At 36.4% G+C, this 25,416-nt stretch overlaps 5 protein-coding genes across 6 annotated transcripts; 4 read left to right on the top strand and 1 right to left on the bottom strand.

The window, feature by feature from the left end:
* The first annotated feature begins 1,479 nt into the window (after positions 1-1,479).
* Positions 1,480-4,973, top strand: LOC119997021 (receptor-like protein 12). Its single transcript, XM_038843792.1, has 11 exons — positions 1,480-2,021; positions 2,121-2,279; positions 2,379-2,534; positions 2,635-2,709; positions 2,804-2,959; positions 3,041-3,115; positions 3,395-3,550; positions 3,690-3,839; positions 3,968-4,329; positions 4,597-4,727; positions 4,916-4,973. The coding sequence occupies exons 1-11, from the start codon at positions 1,667-1,669 to the stop codon at positions 4,971-4,973; spliced, it is 1,833 nt and encodes a 610-aa protein (XP_038699720.1). The 5' UTR covers positions 1,480-1,666.
* Positions 4,678-6,276, top strand: LOC119997694 (receptor-like protein 15). The gene has a single exon (XM_038844865.1). The coding sequence runs from the start codon at positions 5,014-5,016 to the stop codon at positions 6,085-6,087; it is 1,074 nt and encodes a 357-aa protein (XP_038700793.1). The 5' UTR covers positions 4,678-5,013; the 3' UTR covers positions 6,088-6,276.
* Positions 6,277-8,322: 2,046 nt separating this feature from the next.
* LOC119997538 lies at positions 8,323-8,968 on the bottom strand. The gene has a single exon (XM_038844637.1). The coding sequence runs from the start codon at positions 8,897-8,899 to the stop codon at positions 8,525-8,527; it is 375 nt and encodes a 124-aa protein (XP_038700565.1). The 5' UTR covers positions 8,900-8,968; the 3' UTR covers positions 8,323-8,524.
* A 2,984-nt stretch (positions 8,969-11,952) lies between these two features.
* LOC119997250 lies at positions 11,953-17,845 on the top strand. 2 transcript variants are annotated; one of them, XM_038844146.1, is made up of 8 exons: positions 11,953-12,268; positions 12,506-12,636; positions 13,124-14,099; positions 15,097-15,188; positions 15,697-15,771; positions 16,492-16,553; positions 16,674-16,743; positions 16,928-17,845. In XM_038844146.1, exons 1-8 carry the CDS (start codon positions 12,094-12,096, stop codon positions 17,693-17,695), a joined length of 2,349 nt encoding a protein of 782 aa, XP_038700074.1. In that variant the 5' UTR covers positions 11,953-12,093; the 3' UTR covers positions 17,696-17,845. The 2 variants fall into 2 exon arrangements, with proteins under 2 accessions (XP_038700074.1, XP_038700073.1); XM_038844145.1 differs by having other exon boundaries at positions 11,955-12,268; positions 12,494-12,636.
* Positions 17,846-19,386: 1,541 nt separating this feature from the next.
* LOC119996753 (transmembrane 9 superfamily member 11) lies at positions 19,387-22,096 on the top strand. The gene is made up of 2 exons (XM_038843508.1): positions 19,387-19,548; positions 19,742-22,096. Exon 2 carries the CDS (start codon positions 19,777-19,779, stop codon positions 21,748-21,750), a length of 1,974 nt encoding a protein of 657 aa, XP_038699436.1. The 5' UTR covers positions 19,387-19,548; positions 19,742-19,776; the 3' UTR covers positions 21,751-22,096.
* The last annotated feature ends 3,320 nt before the right edge of the window (positions 22,097-25,416 follow it).

The raw sequence follows: 25,416 nt of genomic DNA, 5'->3' as shown, positions 1-25,416 counted from the left end.
GGTCTAATACCACCTACAGCATTTCATTAGATTAAAAAAAATTAATCTTAAACTCACATTTCAAAAACAAAAGTGAAAATTGACCTTAAAATGTGAAATTTGGACTATCACTTTCGAAACTGATAGTAACATTCCAAAATAAAAATGAGGATGGAGAATAAGAAATCACAAAGTAATCCTTGGTGCTATGTATGTGTAAAATCGGTCAACATTTTTGGGGAATAAGTATCCCCTAATCTTTGGAAATCATGATGTGACATGCTTAAGGGGCAAAATTAATTTTTTCGCTATTATGCATGCATAGCGTTTCAAACAAGTCGTTAACGCCGAGTCAAGAAGATGCATCCAAGCAAATATCCAGCTAATTAATGATGTGAATGATAGGTTTTAGTTGACCCCAAGTCAAGAAGATGCATCCAAGCTAATTAATGACGTGAATGATAGGTTTTAGTTGCCAATTCTGACTGAAGATGATTGTAGAAATTCATGGATGAATGATCACATCCATTTGTAAATTTTTCCTGGCTAGCGTGATTTATGGATACAGCATCTAAAGTGGCGTACTTTAGGGGGCAAGACATTTTCTTCATGGATTAGACATATTAGCTACTTATGCTGTTGTGGTTTATGGTAGTGTAGGGTTGATATTATGAAGACTTCCATTTTGTTTAAATTTTAAAGACTTATTAATTATGTCTTAATGGATTTTTAAATACATTTAATTCATTTTAGGATTGTATTAAATGATTTTTAGAGGATTTTACATAGACAATTTATGTTTTGGGTAATTTGATAATTCCGCATACCCTCCTTCGGGACGGGTCGTTACAAGATGATTGTTAAATTGAATATTTAAATGATTAAGAATTGGTTTAGAGTATTTGATGCAAGCTGATATTGCAAGGCAAACTGTAAATCTGTCGAAAGTGAATTTTTATTGTAAATATAGAGAATTTGTTAAGAATAGTTTGATGCAGATGGTCTAATCCACCTATTGCATTTCATTAGATTAAAAAAATTAATCTTAAACTCGCATTTCAAAAACAAAAGTGAAAATTGACCTTAAAATGTGAAATTTGGACTATCACTTTCGAAACTGATGGTAACATTCCAAAAAAAGTCTTGTTTTGACTTCTAGTTTTTTTAGAGGCATTTATTAAATAAAAATGAAGATGGAGAATAAGAAATCACAAATAATCCTTGGTGCTATGTATGTGTAAAATCGGTCAACATTTTTGGGGAATAAGTATCCCCTAATTTTTGGAAATGATGTGGCGTGTTTTGTGGTGCACCATTTTTGGGGAATAGCGTTTCTAACAAAGTCGTTGACGCCGAGTCAAGAAGATGCATCCAAGCAAGTATCCAGCTAATTAATGACGTGAATGATAGGTTTTCGTTGACCCTAAGTCAAGAAGATGCATCCAAACTAGTTGCCAGTTCTGACTAAAGGTGATGTAGAAATTCACGGATGAAGTAAATTTTTCCAAATGGATGTGACATAAATTGTTGCTTTTAGCTTGATCTCAAGTCAAGAAGATACATCCAAGAAAGTTGCTCCCTTTGTAGGGAGACCATGTCAATGGATGGCTTGTAAAGAAGACACTGGTGCCCCTCCGTCATCTATAAGAAGTCCTGGAGGAACTTGCATAAATTTCATTAGTTCTTTATGCAAATAGAGATGGGAAATCTGAAGTTGATACTTGTGGCTGTAATAACATTGGTGTTGTTAGATGGGTCCTGGAGTCATGGGTGTTGGGACCTAGAGAGGGCTTCACTCTTACAACTCAAACCTTTTTTCACTCGCCTTAACTGGCCAATGAAGGGTGAGGAGAGTTCAGACTGTTGTCAATGGGACATGGTCGAGTGCAATACTTCTACAGGGCGAGTAATCCAACTATCCCTTTATAATGGTTGGGGAATGTCTGATTGGTATCTAAATGCATCTTATTTTCTTCCCTTTGAAGAACTGAGAAGTCTTAACCTAAGTCACAATTGGATACTTGGTTGTATTGAGAATGAAGGTCCTCATTTTTATATTTCAACATTACAATTGATTGAGTAGATTTGTGTAGATATTATTTCAAGTATTTGGTTTATGTTGGGAATTAATCTTGTTGCAGGATTTGAAGTATTATCATCGAAGTTGAGCAATCTAGAGGTTCTCGACTTAAGTTACAACAAATTTGATTCCAGCATTATATCATCTCTGAGTGAGATTTCTTCTCTCAAGTCACTTTATCTATACGAAAATGAGATGACATCACCAACACATAAAAATGGTAAGCTTAAATTCCTCATATTTTAAAACTTTAAAAAATGCACTGTTATTTTTTGTTTTTATGTATGTCCACTTGTTTGTTTCATTTAAACTATGGCAGATTTTGGAAGATTATCGAGGTTGAGGAATTTGGAGCTTCTTGATTTGGGTTATAATAATTTTGATAACAAAATCCTCTCATCCCTACGAGATCTTTCTTCCTTGAGAGTTTTAAATCTCGCAATCAATGGATTGAATGGAACAGTTCATGCACATGGTATGTACTCCATTAGTTTATGTTACAAAAAAGGAAAAAAAAAAAGTAGAAACTATTGGTGTAGGCTCTAATTTTTTACTTCTGTGTTGATCTTGGGTAGAATTTAATCATCTGATCAACTTGGAGAAGTTGGATATGAGTGGAAATAGAATTGAAAGCTTTGGTTCCTTTCAAGGTATGAGTTCATGATCAATAATCGTGTTTGTTAGGAAAAATTCTCCAGGACACTTGGATTTGTGTACAAATGAAATCATGTGAAATTTGAGCAGGTGTTGATAGACTACTGCCATGGAGTAATCTGGAGGTCCTTAATTTGAGGGGTAACCTCTTCAATAACAGTGTTCTTTCTTCCCTTCGTGGACTTCTCCAACTCAAGTCTCTCAATTTAGCCGGAAACCAAATGGCGGGGGCTTTCCATGTTAGAGGTTGAGCCTTAATTACCAAACCAGCACCAATGACATCAGCTATTTAATCATTTTAATTTATTTTTTTTCTTCTTTATTCAGAGTTGGAATCGTTAAAGAAGTTAGAGGAGCTAGACATCAGCAACAATGCGATTGAAAAATTTGTGGGCCCTGAAGGTATTGATAAAATCTTAAATTGGATATATCAGATTATACAGCTTTTAAGCAAAGTCATTAAATTTGGTGAATTTTCATTCCCGAAACAAAATCATGTTGCATCACGTTACATTGATTATAAGCATCTAACTTCTTTTTTAATGGACAAAGATATATCTTGTATTGTAGTCTTGTAAATTATTTCATTTCATGGATGCGATTTTTAGTATATATCGTCAACTCAGAATTGTTGGAGCAGAACCTAACAGGATTGGAGATTGTTTGTATTCACTATTATAGATTCGACAACTCTGGACAAGCTTAAGATCCTCCGATTAGGCAACTTCCTAAACTATGGAAAAAGCTTTGTAGTGCTGCAATCATTAGGGGGGTTCTCATCCCTGAAGACACTGGATCTTCGATATAGTAATCTCAGTGAGACAACAATCCATCAAGGTAAGTTATGTCAGAGTTTACATAATTTATGCTTCATGTGTAGATAAGTATATATTTCCACGTACGCACACACTTTCTGTTGATATCCATTTTCCTAAAACAAAAAAATAAGTTGTTGTTTCCATCTACGTATGTATAGCGTTAGGCAATTTGAGCACACTGGAAGAGTTGTTCCTGGATTATTCTACTCTCCATCCAGACTTCCTCTCAAGCATTGGAAGATTGGGTTCTCTGAAAACTCTACGTGTCGGAGGGTGTGCTGGTCTTGAGAATACCATACTAGGACAAGGTTATTATCTCTCTTTAACTATATTGATTTTCACTTATCATATATATCAAACCGCTCTAGCTTACTTTTCTCATTATTATCCACAGGCAACTGTAAATTATATAAATTGCAAATGATTTACTCTGCAGGTTTGTGCCAATTGAAGAACTTGCAGGAGCTTTATCTGTATGCTAATTCACTTGAGGGGACACTTCCACAATGTTTGGCTAACCTATCATCTCTTAGGTATTTGGATATATCCCAAAATCAACTTACCGGCAACCTTGCCTCCACTCCCATATCCAATCTCTTGTCCATCGAGTCTCTCTCACTTGGAAATAACAACTTTCAAGACCCAATATCATTCCATTCATTTGCAAACCTTTCAAATCTTAAGAGTTTGATCTGCGAGGAATGTGACTTAAGTCTAGACACCGTCCGTCAAACTTGGACTCCAAAATTCCAGCTTCAAGAGTTGGATTTGTTAGATTATACAACAAAGAAATATAAGGTAAACCTTCCAACCTTCCTCTACTACCAGTACGACTTGAGATCCATTTCTCTCTTTGGTTACAACTTTGGTGGAGTGTTCCCGTTGTGGTTATTTGAAAATAACACAAGATTGAGGACGATTTTCATGGTCCATAACTCTTTCGTGGGCTTGTTTCCATGTCCATCTCATCCCAATCCAAATCTTTATGTGATGGACATATCCCACAATCAGCTACAAGGTCAAATTTCGACAAACATAAGTTCAATTTTTCCAAATCTATACCAGTTAGATTTGTCTGAAAATTCTTTTCAAGGCAATATCCTACATAGTTTGCGTGATATAAAGTCTTTAGGAGTTCTGGATATTTCAAATAATAATTTTTCGGGTGCTATTCCAGAGCAGTTTGTCAGCCCGTGGTCCTCGTTATCATTCGTGAAACTATCAAACAACAAATTCTGTGGTCATGTACATCGAACAAGTTTCAACTCAAGTTTACTTTCGTATCTACTATTGGATAACAATACCCTTGAGGGGAAGATACCTGATTTCTCATCCGTGAACTCTCTAGTTTTGTTGGATATAAGTCATAACTCCTTCTCTGCAGGCAGGATTCCAAGATGGATATCAAAGTTATCAAATCTAGAGACATTTGCTCTATCTGATAATCATTTGGAGGGTCCCGTTCCTCAAGAATTTTGCCAAATGAATAGTCTTGTTTTTTTGGATCTTTCAAAGAACAATCTTTCTGGCAATATTCCACTTTGTTTCATCCAATTAACAAAGTTACAGTCTGTTCATTTATACAAAAACAAGATGACAGGACCACTGCCTAGTGCTTTTATGAACTTTTCTGAGATAGTGACTTTAGATCTTACAGATAACGACTTCAGTGGCACCATCCCAAATTGGATTGGGAATTTCTCAAACTTGGGTGCTCTTCTATTGAAAGAAAATCATTTTCATGGTGAAATTCCTGTTGAGTTGTGCCAATTAACCAAATTAAGCTTCTTGGATCTTTCGTTGAATAATTTTTCAGGTCGCTTGCATAGTTGTTTAGGTAATTTGACTTTTGGAAACCAAAATGGCTTTTCATCTTCAAATTTGAGAGTAAATTATGATGTACCAGAAGATATAGAGTTTGTGACCAAGAACATTGTCCTTGATTACTCATCATATTTGATCCTTCGTGAAATGTATGGGATTGACCTCTCCAGCAACCAGTTCTGTGGTGAAATCCCTCATCAATTTGGAAACTTAAGCAGAGTCAGAGTGCTAAACCTATCGCACAACAATTTGATTGGGCCGATCCCAGAGACATTCTCCAACTTAAAGAGCATAGAAAGTTTGGATCTTTCTTACAACTACTTGAATGGCAGAATTCCCCCACAGCTTACCGAGTTGAACTCTCTTGAAGTGTTCACCGTGGCACACAATAATTTGTCAGGACCAGTTCCAGATAGGAAAGCTCAATTCGGGACCTTTGATGAAAGCAGTTATGAGGGAAATCCGTGTCTTTGTGGACCTCCATTGAATAACAGCTGCAATGAAATCGATTCTGAATTGCCAATTCCAAATGAATTTTCTGGTGAAGGTGATGATGATAGTTTCATGGACATGTTTGTTTTCTACATCAGTTTTGCGGTATCTTACATCATGGTATTGTTGGGAATCGCAACAGTGTTATGCATAAATCCATATTGGCGGCAAGTGTGGTTTTACCATGTAGAGTTGTGGAGTACTCGTTGCTATTACTTTTTATTGGACAAATTCATATAAGCAGTCCAGCTTCTGAAGTATGCTTTTGTTCCCAGATGTAATGCAGTCCTACAACTCTGCTTGTTTTCAACTCATTATAAGTTGGTTTGATAAACAATTGAGGCAATGTATATATGCAAAGAAATTGCCTTTTTTATTTTCAAATAAATTGTGTCCCAATAGGAGAGCAAATTTCTCTTGATTTTTTGAGATGATAGTCTTGCTAGTGTATGCACGGTTAAGATTTGCCTTCTCCTGTTCTTTGTTCAAATCCATTTTCTAGCTTCCATAAGTTCTCAAGTTGATATGTACCAAAACATGAAGAGATGCTTGAGTGTGCACTATTTCTGGGGAATTAAGACACTATTGCTTTAAAGTAATTTTTACGCAACATTGTTGTTGATTCGTATTGGTTAATTGGGATGTGTTTATTATGGTGTTTATGAAAGAAATCTAATTCCCAAATGAGATTTCGTAATGCTAGAAAAACTAGTATTATTATACATACAGCTTTTCCTTTGATATATGTGATTTGTCAAATCGAGAAAGCATGGTGTGTATATGCATAATCAAGAAGAAGAGAAGTTGCTCTCAAGGGTTCTGGCCAATGCTGTTAGCTCGCGAAGAGAAACTTGTTTCCCTATGTAAGTTTCAATTCCTCGGTGCAGTTTCAGCCTCCTTTTCCCTTTGGAACATCAGTTTGACTAAACTTTTCATGTCATGGTGGTGGTTCTTTTCTTCCTCTTCTTTTTCATTTGCTTGACTAATGTTACCAATGGATCTCTTACATTTTTGATGTCTTATATCTAACGATCTTGTTGTCTTGTGCACTAGAAATGTTAGCAAATGAACGGATCTCTAACAGTCTTGTTGTCTTATAGTACTTAACTGCCTTGTTGTCTTGTCTGCCAGATGAATCTTTTTTCTTTTTCATTCTATTTTTGTCTCCCTAGAAGGATGGCATTTTCTATGCAAAGAAATTCTAACAGTCTTCTTGTCTTGCATCTAACCATTGTCTTGTCTTGTGCATCAGATGAATCTTTTCTTCATTTCTCTTCTTCGCCCTAGAAGGGTGACGTTTCCTATGCAAGGAAGAATCTAAATTTTGTGTTCATTTAACACAAAGCCAAAGGTTCTGATATTCATTCATATTTTGCGATCGATGCCTAAATTGTTCCACATATGAACAGAGACCCACATGAGAAACTATCGAGGATATGCTGCCTAGTTTTAATTAGCTTGGTTTTTGTCTTGCGTTCACTTGGTTTCCAAGGAAATGGAGTTTTCGACATAGTTAAAGAAATGCCGGTGGAGTTTCAACATAGTTTTGTCCGAGGAGAGCTTCATTTTGAGGAAGTTGTTATGGTGTTTCTGTCCTTTTTCAGTTGGTTAAGCTGAAGATGTTGGCAGATGTATCCCCAACTCTTTTGGCAAAAAGCCAAAGTCTCCATTGTTGTTACATAGCTCGTACATCGTTGATCCCGAATTCTTGTAATTTTGACATTGGACAGATTGACATTCAAGGACATAGACAAGACCCATAAATTTTTTATTTTAGATCTTCACAGTTAAGACTCACATTAAGGTTTCATTAGTTTCTTCACTTGTCTATATGCATGTTAAAGATTCAAACTTCAACTTGTTGATTCTTCATTACAGCTAAAAAGAGAGAACTAATTTTGGATTATTTGACTAAAAAAACAGAAATAGAGTTTTCTACAGAACGGTCACAACGGCTCTGTTTCTGTCTTTTTCCCTGAACATATTTAATTGAATTCATTAAACATGGGTAGCCGAACACTTGTCCAAAACTGGACAAAAGATGGGTGCCATGTTACCTCCCAAATCAAAAACCCAGAAATCAATTAGTGATTTAATCTTGATTTCCTGAATAAACTCTACTTAATTCCATCAAAATCAAGCAAAAAAGGAAAGAAGAGAGACCCTTTGTGAGTCCACCATGTGGAAGAAAAGTTTGAATTTGCCATCCAACTGTATACAGCCTAAAATATCTGTATTTGAAGAATTTTATATGTTCCTTTATGTAACTCCATTATCATCTCAACAACATAAACACAATTCAATTCCAAATTGGTTTAGATTTTTCCTTGAAACAGAGTACTAATCCCCCATGTTATGTCCTCTGTTTTGTAATTTGATTATCAAAAGCAAACAAGGAGATGAACAGAATAAAATAGGCAGCAGAGAATAACATTAAAACCAAAGTTCCATGAATTATGAAGGAGAACAAGAAAAGGAAGAACAAATGGCATGTACATACTTTTGATATTGAAATTTACACTATTACAGAACTGCCAAAACCCAGATCTCAACATCACATACACAAATTTGATCTGATCAGGGGCATTGTTTGATCAAAATTGAATCTTCAAATCTCCAATTTGGGGATTAGGGTTTTTTTTTTCCAAAAGCATAATTCAAAAAAGAAACCCAGAACTCAAACCTTGAAAAAAACAATATCTTCATCTTCTTCAATTAAAGATCCCAAATCGTTACAAGATCCCAATTGATACCTCCGATTCCCAGTCTCTGCCGCTGGCCCCGCCACAGCAGCCGGAGAAGAAGATGGCGAGGAATGGCAAGAAGAATTCGCGGCAGCCAACACCAAGCTTCCTTCACTCCAAGACCTTCTAATCGGGTACGACACATTCTTCCCCTTATTCAACCCGTGCGGGCAATTCTTCCCTTTATTGTGCAAAGCACAACCGCAGTTGCGGTGGTAGGGACGGCGTTGGATCCCGGTATCACCGGAAGAGATGCAGCCTTCGTAGAAGTACCGGAGAAGCCCATCGGAAGCAGCTCCTGTGGCCATCTCTCTCTAGATCTTTCTCTCTCCCTAGAAAGATTGTTTCTTTCTTCTGCGTTGGCAATTGAAAAAAGAGCTGTTAAGGTGGTTATATATTATTCATTGGGGGACACGTGGCGGGTTGTCGTGTAGCGGTATGCGCGGCAATAACGTTGCAGGAGCCGTGTCTTGTGGGTTCGTCGTGTACTGCATGCCTTTTTTGTCCTTTTAATTGCGTGTGTGATTAAGAGAAGAGAAGGGACAAAATGGGAAACTAAGAAAATATTAATTAATATTGGGAAATTTTGTCACAAAAAGTGGTTAGTGAATAGTGGAGGTATTACCAAGATAAATAGTCATAGGTTACCTCAATAACAAACCACTTTTTTATTTTATTTTTTGACATTAGTGTATTTTTTTAAACACGGGTGGGGGATTCGAACCCTGATCATTACGATGATACACACCATTCTTACCATTTTAATTAGTGGCTCGAGTGTGGGATTGACATCGGTTAGTCTTCTGAAAGATGGTAATTTTAGAATGAATTAATGATTAGTTTTCAAAAGATAAATAACTTTTTGTTAAGATAAAATGTAATATCTCAGAAAGCTAAGGGAAAGACAAATTGTTTTGTAAATCAAAAATCTCAAATGAAGATAATTATTTTAAGAACCAAATTGTGCTAACGTTGGACAATACCTCCATAAATTGTTTGGTTAGATTATCTGACATTTTTGGTCTTAAAAAAAGAAGGATTTCATAAGTTGCAAGGTATTTCGTATAATAAATGAATGATAGTCCTATTGTATTTACATTTCATAAACCATGATTTTGTGTTTTTTTTTGTTTGATAGCTTTATGGGTTAAAAGGTCACGAGGAGCTTCAAAATGAAGAAACCATTTTCATCAATTAATAAGAAAGGCTTATAGGTTAAGTTTTTTCTAGTTCTTTTTATAAATGCTTGTTTATTTGTTGTTGTTACTATTTTCTACACCCATTTTACCTAATATACGAGTGCTTCTTCTCTTCTTGTAGTGAAAACAAAATATAATAATTTGCCTTACTTGTACTAATGAAACAATATTCCTCCTTAATTTCTTCAACTTTAGTGAAGAATATTATATTTTTTAGCCTAATACACATCAACAATACTATTCGTTTTAAGTTGTCCGGTTCTCATGAATACATAGGACTCACATGATTTTGTCTTTCCAGGAGGTCACTCATCCCAATAATGCTCTCGTATAAACACGCTTAATTGTAAAGTTATTACGTGATGTTCTCCTCTAGAAAACGCATTGTTGATGGTAACGAACTAAATTTGTCTATACATGTTAACAAATAATCGAATGATCCTTTGAATGTTCTCTTAATTACTTAGTTTTAGTTTTTTTCATTCAAGAATAAAGAACAAAGTCTCTTTAGACTCACTCGGGCTACTACTAATTAATGGGTTGCTTACCTAAGTTGCAACTATGACGGCCATTAGTTACTTGACGTGTTTGATTTTTGTGCTTGGAATTTTCTTGTTCGTGTCCTTGGTTCTTTCATAATTTGGCGCTATATCTTTTGTTCTTTAGTGCACCATAACACTACAAAATAATATATAACATTTTTTTAAGACCGAGAATATATATACTATACAATATTGCATTATGATGCTCGATTTGGGTTTTAACACAGAAGTTTCACATATGACGATAGGGTAAATTGGGTCAAAACTCTACGTGTGATCAGAATGGTATTACTCCCAATAGAAATCGAACTCACGACTTTATGAAACCATAAAATTTGGCTATAGAGACATCCAATACTAGACTATGAAACCAAGTGATTTGTTTAACAAACGTATGAAGTAGAAGTGTTTAAAACTTTCAATAAAACTGGCATAGTTAATATCAACCAAGCATACTTGAAAACAAGCTACTTTTGACTTCTTTCTTCAGAAGCTAGAATTGTCCGATCACTTAAAACAAAACAACAACAAAAGAGACAAAAGATTAATGTTTTTATGTTGGATGGATTTAAGGTACATTTGTATCGTAATTGTCTTCTCTAGTTCTATTATTTTGTTCCTATGTAATTGTTGTGTTTGATACAGTTTAGATATGAGAAAACTATGTTTGTTTATAAGCTGTCAAAAATAATTTAATTTATAAATTGTCTACCATTTACTGATACTTCCAAAGTTGATATAGTTTTTATTTGAGAAAAATGATAGGAGAAACCTATACACTAGCGTAACTGTAGAAATAAACTTCATATATGAGCTTCTAATTTTGAAGTCTAATTGCTAGCACTTCTTATAAATCGTTTGATGGAATTTTTAAATTAGCATAATCGCTCCACCAAATATAGTTGTTCTAATAAACTCCTCTAAAAGATTCTCTCTTGAATCCAAAAGAGCACGTTTTACACATTTAAACCAGCCAATCACATCTTTTACTAAGTTTTCTTGTCAATGAATTTTTTTTTTATCAAAGAAAAAATGAGTTATTTGTGGGGTTTTTTTTATTGACATTATTTGGCTAATATGTATGAGTTATGTTTATAGGCGAACAATTTAGGGATCACAAGTTAAATTCATATAAATAGTTTCTCCACAAATTATGTGGAGTAACGTCTATGTATATCTCGTATGTCCCCAACCTCGTCCACTACAGGCTTTGTGTAGGGATGTTGTTTATCACGAGGTACATATATTGTTTCTGGTGTTTTAAATTTGTTGGTTCGGAAACTCATAAAAATGGGTAGCTTTAGTCACATCTCAATTTTTTCTAAAGACACCCCAATCTAAGTTGACCATCTCTTGTAAAAATCAGTTGACGGGGTGTCTTTAGAAAAAATCGGGGTGTGACTAAAGCTATCCCATAAAAATAAGCAAAAAAAGCATTAGCATTCTGGGCCTTTGGGCTCCGCAAAAGGATGGACACCAGCCCAAACAATTTGAGCGGAAAGCCCACAAACAAATGATACTGGCCCAATGATGCCTTGTTTGTTTTGAGTCCGTTTTCATATACATAGGCCTGACTGTGTGGTCAAGTCCCTGTGAACGTGATCTGGTCCGTCAACGTCACTTCCCTGAATCTTAACGGTACAGATCGAAACACCGAAAATGGGAACCGAATATACTCTGCTCTGAGTAACCCTCTCTCTCGAACACGAATCCTTCAAATCCATCTCGGATCGGCGGCTCTCTCTGTGTAATATCGAAAGCATGGGCGGTGGCAAGAGAAGGCCAAGGAACAAAACAGACAACAGAAAGAGTAGCGGCGGCAGCAGCGGTGGAGGCGGCAATCGGAGCAGAGGGAAAGCGTCCTCTAATAGTAGCAGAAACTCTCTCTTCGTCGTGGGTGGCGTATTGTCCGATTGGGCCCCTACCCACTCTCCAGGTTCCTCACCCTCTTCTCTCTAGATATGATATGCGACTGTCTGTATATGATTACATAGTCTCAGTTTGATTGCCTAGAAAACTGGAATGATAATTGCTGTAAATGGGTTGCTTGGGTTTCTGGGCGGCCAAATTGGGGAAGAGATGAGTTGTGAATTTGTTAGAGTTTTCATCTGGCTGCTTGGGCTATGCTTTTATGGATCTCATTTACGCTGTTGAATTTCAGTGGGGAATGCAGATGGGGGTTTGAGATCCGGATCGAGATCTGGGAATGCGGATAGGCCTAAAGCAGCTTCTCGTTCCAAAAGTGGAGCTCAAAAATTCAATGGAAATATATTTGGATACCAATACCCTTCTGCTAACGATCAGGTAAGCCATTTGCAGCCTTAAAAATGTTGTTTCTCTTCTAAACTTAGTATTAATTTTTCCTCATAACTTTTAAGGATGTTATATTGACTAATCCTACGAAGGCAGGTCCGTGTACGAACTAACAAGGAATTTCACTTTGAAACTTATTTGACTGAAATTGATTCAAAGGACGATTTAAGGAAAGTTTTCATGCTTCTATCTGTTCTGGAAAATTTAACTACTGACTTGTCGGAAATCTAACTAGGAGCAAGCATGGATTAATTTGGAATTACCATAAAGAGGTTTGATTTAAATTTCTATTTTCCTGCATTAATTGGTTATATGGGTGATGAAGCTTAAAGGACGTATCTTTCCAGAAAATTTTGTTGCAACCATCTGTAGTTAAAAAGAAATTAAGGCAAGAATGTAGATAATGATTTTGAAGTCCGAATGAGCATTTGCTAAGTACTAACAATTATATGGTGAACACCAAACATTTTTTGATCAGGAAGGTTTCCTTCCAGAATCACTTGTCACAGAAAATGGTGGAGAAAAAGATTTAGATGAGTCACGCCCCATTGTTGTAGTTGATTCTGATGAGAACCAGATTGTTGCTTATTTGGACCAAACACCACAATCAGAACCCCAAAATGTGGAATTTTCTTATGATTACGGTTCAACTTTTGTGCTTGGTGAAAGCTTGCCTCGGGGATTGGGATTCTCGGATGATTTTCAGACAACCCGAAGTGGTATTGGATCAAGCTCAAAGCTAATGGAAGTGGAAGATCAAGAAGGGTCAGGTTTCGATTCATTCGTGTCTGGTGAGAAAATGGATGATGATCAGACTAATATTGGGAATGAGTTTGTTGAGACAGGTGCAGAATTGCAGACTAAAGTGTTTTCTTCAAAGAAAAATTCTGCCTTTGTGTCTATTGGAGGCATGAAATTATTCACCCAAGATTTATCGGATGAGGACAGCGATGAGGATGATGATGGGGAGTCACTCGATGATGAAAATTCGGATACTTCTGAATTGAAGGATGCAGACAAATTTTCTGAAAGTGATGACTCTGTGGATTTCTCAACTTGTGATTCAGATATTGATAGGGAGGTTGCAGAAGATTACTTGGAAGGCATTGGTGGGAGTGACAATATTTTAGATTCCAAATTTTTGGTTGGACAGGTGTTGGATGATAATGATTCTGATGATGATTGTTCTTCTTCTAGCGGCTGCTTTGATGATACTGTGGAAAAGTTGGGCGGAATTGCCCTTCAGGATTTCTCCAGAGAGTATGGTATGAAGAAGCCTCGGTCAAAAAAGAAATACCCTGTTGCTGCTAGAGATTCCCAGTCTTCGGCTTTGGATGACCTAGTACTTGTAAAGGATCCAAGAACTGTTTATGCTAAAAAGAAACATGTTCCTCAATTTCCTCGGTCTTGGCCTTTAGAGGCACAAAAGAGTAAGAGATCACGGAACTTTCCAGGTAAGGTTGTTTATCTTGGTTACATGCATTTTTTTCCCTTGAGGTGGAGTCTAATAAAGTCCTCTTCAAATTGTCAATTTATAAGTTCAGCTGGGTTTTAACTTTCTAGCGAATCTTTTTATGTTTCCTTAATTTTTGATAACTAAAAAAGGATCTCAGTTGAAGACTGGAATTCTGAATTGCCTGTATTTTGCCCAAGTTGCAATCCGCTTGGGTGTAAGAATAGTTAGAATGTGGTGAGGTTGTTGGGAACCTCTTTCAAAGTCCCATTTTCCCTGCTCACATACTTCCTTTTGTGGGTTTCTCTGTCCCACATCTAAAATATATACCAGATAAGACATGACTCAAAATTCTTCTGTGCATAAGAGGCCAGCATTCAGCTGACTGTGCATCTACTTGCATCTTTGGTGTCGTTTTCTCTATTTTGATTCATGAATGCTTGGTTGATGGTTGGGAACTTGCTTTGTCAATTCTCCGAGGCATAATCCTCATGAAGCTTCGCATAATAGTCTCAGTTTTCTCTACTTAGTAGTTTTAAGAATGTTTATTGTAATATAGAGGCTATGAAGCGTCCACATTGCTTTGGTTTGATAATGATTACAGGTAACTATTATTGAAGTTATGCAGTATGACATCCAGAAATGTGGATTTCCTATAGTTGTGTCGCAATATGTTCCATTCAAAATGTCTAGTGACATCATCGAGAAAAAAGAGTAAATAACTTAAATCTGGAGACTAGACTAATGAGATTGTCATTTGTTATATATTATCAAATTGATACGAAAAAATTGGATGATAATAAACCTTATGATTTTTCGCATGTAGTTCCCATATGAGTGGTTTATATTTCAAAACAACCATCAAGAGTTTTGATTCTGGGCCTTTTGCCTATATCTTTCCGTCTATTATTGTTGAACCAGGATATCTTGTATTTCAGTTGGGAGTTATTCACATTATCAACCAAATTGTCTTCTAAATATGTTCTCTAACCATTCAGTTGAGAGAAAGAAGCATCGTAAGGAGATGATTGCTGTGAAACGTCGGGAGAGGATGTTACTCCGTGGAGTTGATCTAGAGAAGATAAATTTGGTAAATGGAACCTTTTGAGAGTGTTCGATCTATAAATATTCCATTACAAATTTGTGGCCTTTTTTAATGCCATTTATTTCTTGACGAATATAAATAGTTGTTCATTAATTTCAGTCACCATTCTCTTTTTATACTAAAACATCGATTCTTTGTAATTTTTATCCTTCACCAATTAGATTTAGCGTAAAGCTTTTCTTTCAAGCTGTTAAGTTAATTTGGTCCTTTGTGGTCAGAATCTGGTAGAAAATTCTGAATTTAATAATGACAAAAGTCACCAAGATCTTATTCTATAATTTTGTGTTGAAGATTGTTAGATAACAGTGTTCCTTAGTAACTCTTGTCACAACATGTGAGATGAAAATTGATTTATTTCCATGTAGTAGGAATTAAATTTATTGTTTCAATACTAATACCTTTTAATTTTGATGAAAAGAAAATTTCAAGATTTGAGTTATTCTGAGCTGGTAGCATATGATTCAAACTAACCTTTCATAGTTTTGAATTGTAGAAATTGGAACAGTTTGTTCTGGGTGGCGTGGATTTGTTTTCTTTTCAACCAATGCATCCAAGAGATTGTACGCAGGTGTGCAGCTTTGGTTCATCTCTTTGTTTGCAGTATTAAATTTTGTTTGTTCTACAACTGCCCCCCCTCCCCCCCCCCCCCCCCCCACACGCGAGTTTTTTACTCAATTTTATTTACTATACTTATTTGCATGACAGTCCTTTTCTCCTAGGATTTGTTGCAAAGTTATGAAAGTTTTATTTAAGTTGTGGGATAAAGTTAATTGGTCATGTTTTGAACAGAGAGTATAAAATTGGATAGTTTTCTACAAGTTAATGAGCGATAGTTAATGAGCGATAGATATTGGTTGTTGGTGAAGGCTTGTTCTATAAGTGATTCTTGAATAATTTAATGATAATAAATAATAATAATAATAATATTGGGTATCGGTAGTAATATTATAATAAGTTTTTAAGCCAGCACCTCTGTAATATTTTCTTTTGCTGGGATCCTATTATCCCTAACATTTTTTGAAAAATGGATCCTAGTGTCCTCTTTTTTTTTGAAAAGTCGATCCTAGTTTCCTACCAGTGACAGTGAGTAGTCAAGAAAGTTCAAATGCTTTTAATCAATGGCGCTTGGACATTTTTCAACTTTGATCTACTTAAACGTGAGGGTTGAATTTTCATCTTTTTACTGTGCTGGTGAACTATTAATCCGCCATTTTAGAATGTACTCGATTTTCTTTATACCTCCAAACCAAAAATTTTCAACTGATATTCATTTTGTAATTGCTTTAAGGTACAACGGTTAGCAGCAATTTATCGCTTGAAGAGTGGTTGCCAGTCATTTGGCAAGAAGAGGTGATTGGATGTGTAGATTTTTTTTAATGAGATGGATTAGATGCATATAATATTCGTATGTACATCATATTGCTGCTGATTATACGTCTGAACCCAGTTTTTCCCCCTTTTCTTCTGAAGATTTGTGACAGTGATGCGAACACAACATACATACTTGCCGTCATCAAGTGATAGGCATCGCCTGGAAAAGGTTCTAGCTCTCTGTCACTTTGCATCCTTTGATGTATATACTGCGTGCTTAAGTTTTTTCTATTTAATCCTCGTTTTATGTTACTTTTTGGCCTGCTCTTATGTTTCTACTGCGTGCTTTGATAATCTCTGTTTGTTACCCACCACCCATAACAGAATGATGTTCTTGCTCTTATTACTTTTAGCTGATAGGAGCTGAGGATGCTGATTTTACTGTCAATGAACTCCCGAATGTAAAACCAGTAGGTTCAGGCAAAAGCAAATCAAAAACAAGTGCAAAGGGGAGTGGTGGAAGCCTGCTAGCATCTCACCAATCTGCCAAATCCAAGTCATCAAAGAACTCAGCTAATGGAAAAAATCTGGTTGAATCAAGTGAGAAGAGGCGGCTGGGGAAGAAGACTTCATATGCCAATGAACCTGTGTCATTTGTGTCAAGTGGCATGGTACAATCAGAAACTGTCGAGGCTTCAGAGGTGGATTCTAAAGAGACAAATGTTACCCCTGAAAATAGGGAGACAGTTGCTTCAGGACGGAAGGTTGGTTCTTTTGAAGTACACACCAAGGGATTTGGATCGAGAATGATGGCGAAAATGGGATATGTAGAAGGTGGAGGTCTAGGAAAGGAGGGTCAAGGTATGGCAGCACCCATTGAAGTGATCAAACGACCTAAATCACTTGGGTTAGGTGTTGAATTCTCAAGCACTGATGTTGATTCTGAAAGGAGCAAACCTCCTAGCAAACCTCCTAGCAAACCTCCAAGCAAACATCGGAGCAAACCACAAAGCATACCTCAGAGTGTTGGGTCGTTTGAAAAGCATACCAAGGGATTTGGATCTAAGATGATGGCAAAGATGGGTTTTGTTGAGGGAATGGGCTTGGGCAGAAATTCCCAAGGCATTGTCAACCCTTTACTCCCTACAAGGCTCCCAAAATCTAGGGGATTGGGTGCCTAAGACTAGATATCATTTATTTACTTATTTTTCTTGTGAAATAGAAGGGGTTAAAATATCTACCCTTAAATAAGGAACAAACATGTAGTTCCCTTGTTCAGCTTCCATGTACATGTGTTTCTCATTTATCTGCAAAACCCTAATTTATAGTTCCCTCTTGCCTGCTTGACCTCTACCCCTTCACTGATCTAGTGTTTAGGGCAACTATTGTCTGTTTTATGTTGTTTCCAACTTGGTTCTGATTAGTCTAGGCCTTGCATTTTGACTTGTGCATGTAAATGATCTATGAAGTTGTAAATGATCTATGAAGTTATGGACTCCTCATAGAATGCAGAGACTAGAACTGTTGTGATATGCACAGATTTGTTAATATTAGGAGGGGAAGATAATGTGACAACTAGACTTCTAGTGCTCAGAGACCATGTTCTTCAAGACATTGAAGTCATTTTGGTTTCCAGGCTTTTCCATAGATTTCATATGCTATGGCTTCTGGTAAAGTATCTTCATCATATCTTCTATTGTGTAGCTTTCAATCTCTCAAACTTCAAATTCTAAATAGGATTTAGTTAAGCAGTCTCTAAGAAGTGTTGACCACCCAACAGATGATCAAGTATGACTGAGACTTATGAGCCGTCTGATTGATTCTTAATGTAAATCACAATGCATCTGGGTTACGCATCCAACAGGATTTAAAAAAAGAAAAAAACAAGACATTATTGTCTAGTTCATATGAAATTGTGTTCACAGTGCTGTAATTTATATGCATTACTTCATTCACAAAGAATCACATTATAATGGTTTAGGGTATAGATGAGTTAAAGTCTTCGATGTTACCCGAATTTTTTGACATTCTATGAAATTCATGAATCTTAAGTTCGAAACATCTCTCCTCTAAAATGCCAACAAAGGTACCTTGATCCCTTGTGGAAAAACTTATAAACATGCGGTGCACTCGTTCAGGAGTTTACTGAGCCAAGGTGGGGCCCAAGGACCCTCTCTGGGAGAAATTTCCACAATAAAAAAAAAAAATTAAATGAGTGCAACAAAAGTGTGAGGACTTCACCAGAGTGTTTTTTTTGGTTAAAAGAACTTCACCAGAGGTTTTTTTTTTTTTTGAAAAGTCCATAAGTCACATACACGCTAAGTCATGTTCGAGAAGCATAAAGGTCACCACAACGGATGAAAACTACCCAAATCCCAACCCCTGGTGAGAATGGAACCCTGGATCTCAAGGTCCTAGGCAGACAACTTGACCAACCAACCTACCTCTCATTCTCGGACTTCACCAGAGTTGAATACTAACTATAGCTAATTGAAGGTTGGCTATTAAATAATCTAGAATTAGCTAGGTCCCACATGTATTGTAACAGAGGGTAGGGACCAAGATTCATAAATAATGAACGAAAAATGTGACTTTTTAATACAAATAATTCATTATTTTCTTTAAAAAAAAACCAGTTTTCTTTGTGTAATTGTATTATCTGAATTATCAATATAGTTTTTATATCATCATAATGGCGATTAATTGCTTAATTGACACATTTAATACGAATTTATTAGTTGCATCAACTTAATTAAGATGAGAAATATATTTTCAAATTTTCTTTTACCCTATGTTATGTTTATTTTTAATAAAAAAAATATGGGAGAAATTTGCAGGGACAGTATTGTCATTTAGAAAAAAAGTTAACTCTCGTCAATTCTAAGGTAGATTCACGAAGAAGACCAACCTCTATTAAATCTGTCAATCGTTCTCTGCAATCAACAATTCTTGAAGTTTCTGTCTCACCGTTTCTCTGGTGCACAAGCTCTTTCACACGGAGAGGAGATCTCGGTTCCTCTCTATGCAACTAAAGGTCAGTTAGATCCACAACTCTCTTTGAACTCCTTTTTATTGATCTTTCATCTTTTGCTGTTTCTGGTTTCATTTGATCTGTTCACGAATAGAAAGACAATTTGAAATCTGAATTTTTGCTGAAATATAAAACCCATGTAGAAACATCATTAGATCTTTGCTTGTTGACTGATTTCGTCATCTGGGTCTTCCAGATCTGACACATATTTGCCGAGACAGACTTCAGAAAATGGATCCTTTAGGTCGTTTCAAGATCTGGGTCTTGACTGTATTACTCATTGTCCAATCTGGATCTGGGTTTTACCTGCCCGGTAGTTACCCTCACAAGTACGCTGTCGGTGACACTTTGTCAGTGAAAGTGAATTCCATCACTTCTATTGATACAGAAATGCCTTTTAGTTACTACAGTTTGCCCTTCTGCAAGCCCGAAGGGGGTATCAAGGACAGTGCTGAGAATCTTGGTGAGCTCCTTATGGGAGACAGGATTGAGAACTCCCCCTATCGGTTCAAGATGTTCACTAATGAGTCTGAGGTCCTTCTGTGTCGGACCGATCCGTTATCAGCTGATAACTTTAAGATCTTGAAGAAGAGGATTGATGACATGTATCAGGTTAATTTGATCCTTGATAACTTGCCAGCAATAAGGTACACCAAGAAGGATGGTTACGTTTTGAGGTGGACTGGCTATCCAGTTGGGATCAAGGTTCAGGATTTGTATTATGTGTTTAACCATTTGAAGTTTACGGTTCTTGTCCATAAATACGAGGAGACCAATGTGGCACGCGTAATGGGGGCTGGAGATGGAGCTGAGATGATTCCTGCTAATAGAGATGGTGAGTCTGGTAAGCCTGGGTATATGGTTGTTGGATTTGAGGTGGTTCCTTGTAGTTTCAAGCATAATTCAGATTCAGTGAAGAAATCGAAAATGTATGAGAAGTATCCTTCGAAGATACAATGTGATCCTACTACTGTGGCAATGCCTATCAAGGAAAATGAGCCCATTGTCTTTACCTATGAAGTTACGTTTGAAGAGAGTGACATCAAGTGGCCATCACGCTGGGATGCATATTTGAAAATGGAGGGTTCAAAAGTTCATTGGTTCTCAATTCTGAACTCTCTAATGGTCATAACTTTCCTTGCTGGTATAGTCCTTGTGATCTTCTTGAGGACGGTTAGACGGGATCTGACCCGATATGAGGAGCTGGACAAGGAAGCTCAAGCACAGATGAATGAGGAATTATCCGGATGGAAGCTTGTTGTTGGGGATGTTTTCCGTGCTCCATCTAGTCCTGCTCTTTTATGTGTTATGGTTGGAGATGGTGTTCAGATTCTTGGGATGGGAGTCGTGACTATATTGTTTGCGGCTCTTGGATTCATGTCACCTGCTTCCCGTGGAACACTTATTACAGGTATGCTGTTTTTCTACTTGGTTCTTGGCATTGCAGCTGGCTATGTTGCTGTTCGTCTTTGGAGGACCATTGGATGTGGGGATCACAAAGGGTGGGTTTCAGTTGCATGGAAGGCAGCTTGCTTCTTTCCTGGTATTGCCTTTTTGATCTTAACAGTTTTGAACTTCCTACTGTGGGGTAGTCATAGCACCGGTGCCATTCCATTTTCCTTGTTTGTTATACTACTTTTGCTCTGGTTCTGTATCTCGGTCCCCCTTACTCTTGTTGGTGGTTATTTTGGGGCAAAGGCTCCTCATATTGAATATCCTGTTCGGACAAATCAGATCCCTCGTGAAATTCCAGCTCAAAAGTATCCATCTTGGTTGCTAGTTCTCGGTGCTGGCACTCTTCCATTTGGAACCCTTTTTATTGAGCTCTTCTTTATCATGTCTAGTCTCTGGATGGGCCGTGTTTACTACGTTTTTGGGTTCCTCTTTATTGTTATGATCCTCCTTGTGGTTGTTTGTGCTGAAGTATCATTGGTTTTAACCTACATGCACCTCTGTGTGGAGGACTGGAAATGGTGGTGGAAGTCCTTCTTTGCTTCTGGTTCTGTTGCCATCTACATTTTCCTGTACTCCGTGAATTACCTGATATTTGACCTTAAGAGTTTGAGCGGTCCCGTTTCTGCCACACTCTACTTGGGGTATTCTCTCTTAATGGTCCTAGCAGTCATGGTCTCAACTGGCACGGTTGGCTTCCTTTCATCATTCTGGTTCGTGCATTACTTGTTCTCTTCAGTGAAGCTAGATTGAAGAACTCTCGGATTCTCAATGGATTGCCATTTTGAAGATAAGTGGTCAGCACTTCTTGAGGAGAAACAAACATAGTGGTTACACAGTCTATTTGTTACTTTATTTTCCTTTATCTAATTTGCTAGGGAACTTTTTAAATGTAATATCAATAATTTCGTCCAGTTTTGCTTTATTCTTTATTAGATGAAATAATCATGGCGTGATGGTGGCAGATATGAGAGACTTAGTTGGTGGTAGTCCGTATTGTGGTCTCTACTTTCTACTTGGTTTTCATGTCCTTGTGGATTAAACTTAATGGAGCATAATTTCTGTAATAGTTCTTAAATTGAATTGTGTTTGTCATGCCTATCTTGTTAATTCTTCAGATAACTAATGCATATTGTAGAAGAATGTATGCATTCAAAACCAGTTCCTGAAGCATCAAATTTCTCCATTTTTCTTATGTTTTAGCAAGTTTGATCCGGTTTGCCTGACATAATGAATGCCATAAAAGTGCTATTGTTTTGCCCTATTGATATGGCAAAATCTTGTGACTCAGTTTGAGATTGTATATTTTCTTATGTTTTTGTGTTTGGACTCTGTTTTTCTGAAGAAACAGGACTGAAGGCAATGGCAGGTCTTTGAAATTTTATGGTATGTTCAATTTAGTCGTCCAAATTTAAAGCCTTTTGGGGTTGGGAGAGGATTTAAAGGCTTAAAGCTCTGTCTGTCTTCATGGATTCTTATAATTTCAAATTCAGAAATCTTCAAAACCATGTTACTGTGTGCTATTGGCTGTTGGATTAACCTTGGTTGTATTCTGTAATTGGCTTGTATTAGTTGTATTATCTCTTATTGGCATTGAAATTCAATAGAAGAAAATTCAGTTCCTAATGACTGACGAGTAAGAGTTAGTGCTATTGGGCCTGGGCTTTGTTGTAGATTGATCGAGTCGTTGGGCATTTCATGATCCACCTAAAAATATTTGATAAGGTGGACTCGAATCCAAGGGGTTTTTTTTTTTTTATTATTTTTAAATTTAACGATAACTCACCTTGATACTCTCTTCTATTAGTTAAACTTCAAGCACTTGAGGCGTCTCTTGAAAGATAAGAGTCACGCGAGCCTTAGGCTCATTGGACTCGAGTGGATTTAAACTTCTCTCACTTTTTTCTTCTACTTATCACATTTTCCTTCTAATCCCTCTCAATTTCTTCAACTTATTAACATGTAATATGAGATAAACTTGAGAGTGACAATGCAACTCAACATATACTTACAGTCAGTCAGGAGCTTGAACCGGCTTGATGAAAGTACTATAGATGTGATTTCTTATCCCATTCATTAGGCATATCTAATTGGCAGGCTAAGACAAACTCTTTCTCTGGAAAAATGCAATAAGACAGAGATGGGTTCAGAGATCAAGATTGGTAAACAAAGACTGACAGATCAAGATGAAGTGAGATATGATGATATCTCTGTATTCATAAAATACAGAAAAGTTGACCAGTTGACCTTGATTTTTGTGGTCTAATATAAACAAAGACTCAACAGACCCAACTTGCTTGAAGTTATATAATCTTGAATCTTACTAATTAAAATATTAAATTCTTCTCTAGATGCTGTTCAATATTGGCATGTTAGGTGAGAGATAAATGTTGCAAAACAGGTCCCTCTCAAACACACACAGATAATAAAGCAATCACACAGGAACAATCGAAATAGAGAGAAAATAAAAAGAACGTAAGATTTACGAGGTTTGAAAAATTCCTAACGTCCACAGGATGACTGTTTTCAATATATGAATTCCAATAGAACATTCGGTTAGGGTTTTAGCCCTTTTATACCAGCTATCTAAGTACCTGAATATACAATTATACCCCCATACAAAACATAACAAACCCACATCAATAATATCAATACGCTACGTTCCTCTCTCGGGCCTCGGCTCTTGCACACTTTTCATTTCCTCAGAACTTTTAGGTATTAAGTAATTATTCTAATATGAGCCATTATTTAACAATAAATAGAAAACTCCAATTAGTTTGCTATAATCATCTTGTCGACAAGTGTTTGAGAGAGATCAAGCTCTGTACAAGGGGAAGATGAACATATACATACACGTTTGGTACCCATCTGAAACGCAAATACTTAAATTCGATAATTAATCTATGAACCCTAAATTTTAAACCTTAAAACATAGTTAGTAACCATTTCTTTTCCTGCTTGCTAATAAATATGCATGAGTTGTATCTCATTGAATCCCAAATTTACTTACGTTTTATTTCTATATTCATTTTCTGGACAGGGTATGGTGAATAATGGTGAATGGAACCCCATGTCCTGAACAAAAAAGAAGGTCCTCACAGAGTTTTATATATTTATATATATGGATAAGAAATAAATGTCATGCCCAACGACCATACTACTACTATTAAAGGAATGTTAAAACTTATCCAAGATACGTATACACTCTGAATTGAACATTAAATTCTACATTCACCTTTGAGAAAAGATATTGAGCGTCGGAGTGTCCTTGGGCTGTCAGGGGCCGCCCTCCTTTTGTTCCTATAAGATTGTAGGTTCGTCATCAATGTCACGGCTATGACCTTAGTTGCTGTCGTGCAGAATTTTGCATCAACAATAGATATGTATATATAAAAAAGCAGTGAAGTCCTTTTCTCCTTGAGACCATTGGGCTTGAGGGAATCAACATGTATTATGACACATTAATCATAATGTTAAGGTTAAAGAGAAAAAGGAAATCCCCACTTTGCTAAAAGTAGATAATGATTTGATGGGGGCAACACCAAAAAGCAAAACAGATAGAAATTAATTAATGGACGTCCAATTAAACTCCAATATTTTGGATGGCCTACCTTCATGTTTGCGAATGATTCTGAATTTCTTTTAGTAATTCTGTGTTTGTGTGTTATGATGCTGTAAGTGGTACTTGCCGTATCACAACACCATGTAATGCACTAATGTGTACGTATGTATTATACACTACGTATGACGTAGGAGTACTCAAGTTTATTACAAGAATACTGTTATATAAGATTGGAAATTTACGGGTTTGGAATTGTTCGAAATTTGGCAGGATGACTCAATTCGGCGTGGTGGTCAAGATTAATGGCCATGCTACTAGCCCCGCACTATTTGGCTAAATTCCGTTGTTTAGATTATCAAATTGACATTTTACCATTTTTGAACACTTCCGTAATTTTTATGTTTCTTTTGTTTACTTTTCCTTATTTCCTACGTTTTTCAATTTCCTATTTATTTAGGATTGTAATATCTTGAGAGATTCATTCAACGATTTATAAAAATATTTTGAGATTGTTTTTCGTTATGTTGGAGTTCGATTTCTTGTGTTCTACGCTTAAATGTAGGTTTAGCTTTAGTTTTGCGTTTTCAACTGTATCAACTTTAAGGCCATTGAGAGATTGCGTTGTATTTCCATGGTAGATACTATGCACTAATTGAGTAGATACTATGCAATAATTGAGAGATTGTGTTCTCTCCCTCTCTCTCTCTCTCTCTCTCTATATATATATATATATATATATATACATTTCCCAATGACGAAGTATCCTATCAACAACTTGGTTCAACTGGAATTATTTTATAGAGTAATCATGTTTTCACACCTTTTGTTTATTAACTAGTTTATAAATAAACAATCTT

The sequence above is a fragment of the Tripterygium wilfordii genome, chromosome 4 (assembly GCF_013401445.1).
Source record: "Tripterygium wilfordii isolate XIE 37 chromosome 4, ASM1340144v1, whole genome shotgun sequence".
Taxonomy (NCBI): domain Eukaryota; kingdom Viridiplantae; phylum Streptophyta; class Magnoliopsida; order Celastrales; family Celastraceae; genus Tripterygium; species Tripterygium wilfordii.
The sequence above is the reverse complement of the archived record's forward strand: the minus strand, read 5'-3'. Positions and strand labels throughout refer to the sequence as shown.

Excerpts from the sequence above, each read along its gene's own strand:
- LOC119997538 (XM_038844637.1), bottom strand. The coding sequence starts at position 8,899 with ATGGCCACAGGAGCTGCTTCCGATGGGCTTCTCCGGTACTTCTACGAA.
- LOC119996753 (XM_038843508.1), top strand. The coding sequence starts at position 19,777 with ATGGATCCTTTAGGTCGTTTCAAGATCTGGGTCTTGACTGTATTACTC.
- LOC119997021 (XM_038843792.1), top strand. The coding sequence starts at position 1,667 with ATGCAAATAGAGATGGGAAATCTGAAGTTGATACTTGTGGCTGTAATA. Across the intron at positions 2,960-3,040 it reads GGGGGCTTTCCATGTTAGAG|AGTTGGAATCGTTAAAGAAG; the intron begins GTTGAGCCTTAA and ends TTCTTTATTCAG. Across the intron at positions 3,116-3,394 it reads AAAATTTGTGGGCCCTGAAG|ATTCGACAACTCTGGACAAG; the intron begins GTATTGATAAAA and ends TCACTATTATAG.
- LOC119997694 (XM_038844865.1), top strand. The coding sequence starts at position 5,014 with ATGAATAGTCTTGTTTTTTTGGATCTTTCAAAGAACAATCTTTCTGGC.
- LOC119997250 (XM_038844145.1), top strand. The coding sequence starts at position 12,094 with ATGGGCGGTGGCAAGAGAAGGCCAAGGAACAAAACAGACAACAGAAAG. Across the intron at positions 12,637-13,123 it reads ACCCTTCTGCTAACGATCAG|GAAGGTTTCCTTCCAGAATC; the intron begins GTAAGCCATTTG and ends TTTTTTGATCAG. Across the intron at positions 14,100-15,096 it reads GAGATCACGGAACTTTCCAG|TTGAGAGAAAGAAGCATCGT; the intron begins GTAAGGTTGTTT and ends CTAACCATTCAG.